Genomic DNA, 5,941 nt, shown 5'->3' on the forward strand with positions numbered 1-5,941 from the left:
AGACTGTGCGGTATGGGGGCAGTGGTGGGGATCTCTGGGAACCCTATACAAGGTTTCAGATCTTGCGTTTGTGTGTGTGTGTGTGTGTGTGTGTGTGTGTGTGTGTGTGTAAAGCTTTCGATTCTCTCTTGTCCTAAAATCTAAGTAGTTTATACATTTAGAATAATCTTGTAGCATTATCAAATCCACACTTAGATATAGGATTAGAAAACCTTCAGAACCATCGGTTCTCAGCAACTCTATTTCATGCTTCCAGAGTCATAAAAACGATGCTTCTGAGGTAAGTATCTGAGACAATATTGCACTAAAGGATCTCAAAAGAAGAGCATCCAGTTCAACACTGGTTGGGTCAGAAAAAGATTTGCAAAATAAATTTTGAACAGCATTTTTTAAGTTAAAGAGATGTTTTCCAGAAAAAGAAGAGTGAATGGCATTCTAGACAGAGGAAAATACATGCTCAAAGGTACAGAAGCATGGAATAGTATGGAAAGTTCAGGGAACAGAAAGTTCTGCTCTGCAGTAGGAGTCTAGAGGTTTGGAAGAAGACGAAATAGAAATTGAGCTCCCTGCCCCCCACACCAAAAGCTCAATCTTGGATTCTCATCCCTGCTCCGATCCTTTTCCTCAACATGCATTCCAATCATATTCCCCAAATATTTATCCTCAAGTGCTGACCTCTCACTCTTGCTGAACCTGTACCTCCAGGCAGCATGTTGTATTAGGAAAAGCATGAGTTTGGAACAGGACTTTTCTTTTTTGGACTTTTTTTGGGTATGAATCATTACTTGCTAAATTATTAGTTATATGACCTGAAGAAAGTTACTTAATCTCTGGGTATGAGTTTCTTCTCATGTAAAATCAAAAAGATAATGCCTTTCTCATAGTGTTGTTCTGAAAATTAAATGAGAACATGCCTCTTGAAAACATATGGCATATATTTATGACTTTAAAAAAAGTTAGTCCTCCCTTTCCACTTTCCCAAGGAAACTCTAGAAACACATGCCTTTGAAAGGCAGATCATCTTGTGAATTCCAGCTTCTTCTCATACTACTAGCTATATAGCTTTGGATTTAACTTTTTAATCCTTTATTTTCTTATTAGTAAAAGAGAAACAATAAGTCCAATCTCAGAAAGTTGTATGGATTAGATAAATGGCACCTCTTCCACTGTCTCACAGTTGTAGATTCTCCGCCCCTGAATATTCTCTCAGCACCTATGAGAATGTGCTGATGACTGTATAAAGATTCTCACAGCCCTACTCTTAAGGTTACAGTCTAGTGGGAGGAAAGGAAGGATGACATGTACCAAGTGCAATACACAGTACCTAGTTTCTTTTATCTTTAAAACAACCTTGGAAATCAAGTAGGTATCAGTATCCCCATTTTTATACAAGTCCAACTGAGTTTCACAGTGGTTAACAACTTGTCCAATGACATCAAAAAATAGAGGTGGTGTAATTTTCAAATAATATTTGTGTTTACTTCAGAAAATCAGTTGCCTGTTTCATCAGTCTACAGCTCTTTCCTATGTAATAACATAGGAAAGCATGTACATTTATATATGCTGTACTGAACTGCCTCCAGCTTTAGGAATTTGTCATACCTTTTTGAGGAAAATATCCCACTATCTCCTTAACTGCGTGGTTTAGCAACATGGCACAGAAAGTCAGGCTAATCGATAGTGGAAAATAGTGTGTCTAGCTCCTGAAGTTAATTTGGGGACTTTAAACCCCACAAAATGGAATCGGAACTCTTTCCAGCCTTGGGTTCATCCCATCATTAGTATTTCTGGATTTTACTAAACAGTGAGAATTCCAATACTCTAACAAGCCCACAAACTCTTTCGAAACCTTATAGCAATATTCTAATAACCTACTTTACACAAGAAACAAGCTTTAATCTTATGTCTGAACAACAACAACAAAAAGTAAGTCTATGAATTAACAAGTCTCAGAATAACATATTTAATCATTACTGCAAAACACAGTGCTGTTCCTGGCCATCAAAGTTTAAATAGAAGATTCTATTTGCCACAATTATATCAGAAATGTTGATAAAGGATATTTTATAGTATTGTATTGTATTGTACTGTATTTTATTTTATTTATTTTATTTTATTTTATTTTATTTTATTTTTTTGCCCTCTCATCCCATTTATTAAAGAAACAGTAAGAAAAGATACAATGCAGGAAAAACACCAACCATCCTTTCACATCAGGCTGAACGAAGCACAGTGATTTCTCCCCTTCATCCCCCCACCCCCACCCGGATTCCCATAATCCCATCCACAACAGTTTAATTTTGAGATTCTTTGATCGGGTCACCAGTGGAGAGGGAGCTGGATGAGCACTGGAGCCTTGATTCTGGCCTCCCCTAAGTAATCCCAGGAGGAGGCTGCAGGCCCAGTCAGCCAAGCGGAAATTGTATTTGGTGGATCTCTGAAGTGGGTGCACTTCCCTGTTCTGTGTTCAAGCCCCCAGGGGAAGGTATGGCAGTAGAGGATGACCAGGTCAGTGCTGCTGAAGCATGGTCCATTCACCAACGCAACATTTCTAGAAAGCAGTGAGCTGATTCTCCAGTGGTGAGCAGGGGACTACATATGAATTGGGACCTGCAGGCCAATGTATCCCTGAGGAAAAGTCCACAAGAACAATTCAAGAAACTAGTAAGAGACAAGGGGCAGAAAGCTGTGGGACAAAAGCACAGCAGGCTTCTGGAAGGCTGGAGTTCCTTCTCTCAAGGCGGGATCATTCCCACCTACCAAAGTCCATGTCCCACAGATAACATTTCACTTTCAGTCAAGAAAGACACAGAGAGAGAAAAAAGGCTCATTTGAACTTGAGCCCCAGCTATGTACTTCAGTCTGTAGCTCCATATCTACCCTTTCACCTAAAACACAGCCCCTGCCCAGAACCACAATGTCTGGAAACCAAGGTTGTCCTGGAGAGAAAATGGTGTTTAAGGGGGTAACATTACATTTGGATACATTGCAGCCATTGGACCCCCTGGTCTGGGAAAAGCAGCTGGGTTTGTTCCAGGGAGCCTCCCCACTCTAGAAAATGGGACCAAAGTCTTGCTTACAGGACCATTCATCCTTGGAAAGGAAGCTGGGTTTAGACCCAGAGTCCCAGTTGGCCTTGCAAAAGGAGCTGGGTTCATACCCACAGGGCCTGCTGGCGAAGAGCCTAGGGGCCCAGGAGCTGACCTGGGGAAAGTAACCTGACCAGGGCCTAAGGGGCCAGTAGACCTTGGGACAGCTCCTGGACTTGGACCCTGTAAACCAGTGGCCCTTGGGAAGTTAGCTGGGTTGGGGCCTAGTGGCCCAGAGGCTCTTGGGAAAACTGCTGGACTTGAGCCCTGGAGGCCAGCAGACCTCTGGAAGTTAACCAGGTTTGAAGCCAAAGTGTTAGAAGACTGAGAGAAGGCAGCTGGGTTCAATCCCCCTGAACCTGTCCCCCTTGGAAAGGGATTAGCATTTACTCCCGTGGGGCCAGCGGGCCTCGAAAAATGAGCTGAATTAGGGCCAATGGGGCCAGGAACCCTTGACATGGGAGATGGATTTGGCCCTGGAAGGCCAATTCCCCGGGAGCCAGGACCTGAGTTTGGGCCTATGGGGCCAGGTATTCTGGCCATGAAAGATGGGCTTGTGCCCATGTTTACAGAAGCCTGTGAGAAAGAAGCTGAATTTGCTCCTAAAAGACTCGCTGCTCTTAGAATGGGGGCAAGATCTAGGCCTTGAGGTCCAGCCATTCTTAAGTTAAGACCAGATCCTGTGCCCAAGAGGCCACCTGCTCTGGTATCCAGATTAGGGCCTGGGCCCAGGCCACCTGCCCTTGGGTTAGGCCCAAAGCCTGGGCCCAGGCCACTTGATCTTGGGTTGGGCCCAAGGGCCTGGAAACATACCTGATCTCAGGGCAGGGTTTGTACCTACAAACCCTGATCTCAGGTTGGGACTTGGTCCGGGGCCCAGGCCAACGGGTCTAGGATTGGGAGGACCATTCCCAGAAGTCAACAGGACACCTGCTCTCAGGTTGGGTCCAGATCCAGAGCCCATGGAGCCATCACTTCTGGGGTCAGGACCTGTTCCCAGAAAACCACCTGGCCTTGGGTTGGACATAGGACCTGGCCCTGGGAGACCCCCTAACCTTGGGTTAGACAGAGGCCCTGGACCTGGAAAAGCCCCTACTCTTTGGACTTAGAGCTGACCCTGGGTTTGGGCCCAAGAGACCACCCGGCCTTGGGAAAGAAACTGCACCTGTGCCAGTGGGATTCATCCCTCTTGGAAAAGAAGCCATGCTTGGGTCATGAGCACCAGCAGGGAAAGGTGCTGGATTTGAAGCCAATGAGCCTGATGAAGTTGGAAAAGGAGATGAGTTCCTTGGAAATGGGGCCAAATTTCCACCAAGAGAACCGGTTGCCATAAGGAAGGGATCTGAGTTCATACCCAGCGGGTGGCCTGTGTTTAAAACAGGACCCCCTTGTGGTCCCAGGGAACTGTCCAGCCATCCTCGAGGTGGCAACGGAGCATGAGTCCAAGGAGTTGGCCGCTGTCTAGGGAGAATCCAGGGTTCTTTCATACTTTCTTAGGGACGTTGGTGATAATGGGCTTGGGGCGAGTTTTGAAAAGGATCTTGTTTTTGATGAGAGCTGTCACCAGGTACCGGGTGCCATTCTCGCAGCCGAGTTCATCACAATCCTGCTCCCCGGGAGTGTGTTTAACAAGGACGGCAAAAGGTTTCTCCAGGTGGATGATTTTCCCATAAAGGATATGATGCCCCACAATCAGCACAGGGATTCCCTCAGTGGTGTAATGTAGGTCTCCCAGGAGGTTTCCAGCTAATCCAGTGCTGTAGCGAGCCTCGATCTCCCCCTGTAGCTCCATCAGCACCCATTCTGCCAGGCCTCCAGCCCCAGCACTGGAAATGACAATCTGCACCATGAGCTTTCTGTCTTTAAAAAGCAACTGAAAATAAGCTGCAATGGCGGCTGCCGACCGCGGCACCGCGCGGCCAACCTATAGCATTGTATTTTAGATAAATTCATAAACATGGTATCAATTGAGAACTGACTAGTCATAAATCTATTTCTGAGCAGTAATTAAGAGAAACATATGAAATAAGTTGAATTATTCTCATCCATCCAGTTTTTTTCTATGAAAGGCCCAAATCTGGTTCCAATCAATGGGAAGATCTTTGTGAACCCTACCTTTGCAAGTCTGATTAGAAATTTTTTAAAAATCCCACAAAACAACAACAAAAGTGAAATCTGTTGAATAATATAACTTTTTCTCCAAATTATTTTTCCAAATTCTCTGCCAAAGCAAACACATGGTACGTGTTAGTCAGCTGGGTCTGCATCAATTCATCAGTTGTATGAATTGCACTGATTTCGTTGCCAAACCTATTACACTAAATCCCACTGTTTTTAAAACCTGACTCCAAACATCCTTTTAAGCTTGCAGAACATTCTAAATGTAGCTTAAATGTACACTATTTTAAAATTACTTTTTAAAGCAAACTTTGGGAATATTCCTCTTGGATAGATCCCACAGTATAAATTCTTTTGGTACCTGCTAACAGAAAGGTACGATATAAACCTTTGTCCTTTTGGCACAAAGTATAGAGAAAGGGAAAAGCTTGTTTTCTCTATTTTTGTTAAGATTTTATTTAAAGATTCCCAAAAGCAACAGGAGCTTTTAGAATAGTTTGACAAGAAATGTTATCAGATAGTTGGAATCCAGAATTTTAGTATACAAATGTGTGTTTTATTCTTTCTCCCACAGACTCGTGTCCCTGAAAATGTCACTTATTCTATCACAAAATAGAAATTATTCATTCACCCTATGATTTTAACCCCCACATAAGGAACATTATATTTATTGCTGTCCCTGATCTTCAAAGATAAGGTAGATAATGATGATTACTATCTCCTTGTTTCTAAAG

The 5,941-nt window shown here is 43.7% G+C and overlaps 1 protein-coding gene across 1 annotated transcript; it reads right to left on the reverse strand.

Moving 5' to 3' along the window:
* Positions 1-4,572: 4,572 nt before the first annotated feature.
* Positions 4,573-5,007, reverse strand: LOC130855830 (chromosome transmission fidelity protein 8 homolog). Its single transcript, XM_057739840.1, has one exon. It carries the CDS (start codon positions 4,936-4,938, stop codon positions 4,573-4,575), a length of 366 nt encoding a protein of 121 aa, XP_057595823.1. The 5' UTR covers positions 4,939-5,007.
* Between the last annotated feature and the right edge of the window lie 934 nt (positions 5,008-5,941).

The sequence above is a fragment of the Hippopotamus amphibius genome, chromosome 6, assembly GCF_030028045.1.
Source record: "Hippopotamus amphibius kiboko isolate mHipAmp2 chromosome 6, mHipAmp2.hap2, whole genome shotgun sequence".
NCBI lineage: Eukaryota > Metazoa > Chordata > Mammalia > Artiodactyla > Hippopotamidae > Hippopotamus > Hippopotamus amphibius.

Excerpts from the sequence above, each read along its gene's own strand:
- LOC130855830 (XM_057739840.1), bottom strand. The coding sequence starts at position 4,938 with ATGGTGCAGATTGTCATTTCCAGTGCTGGGGCTGGAGGCCTGGCAGAA.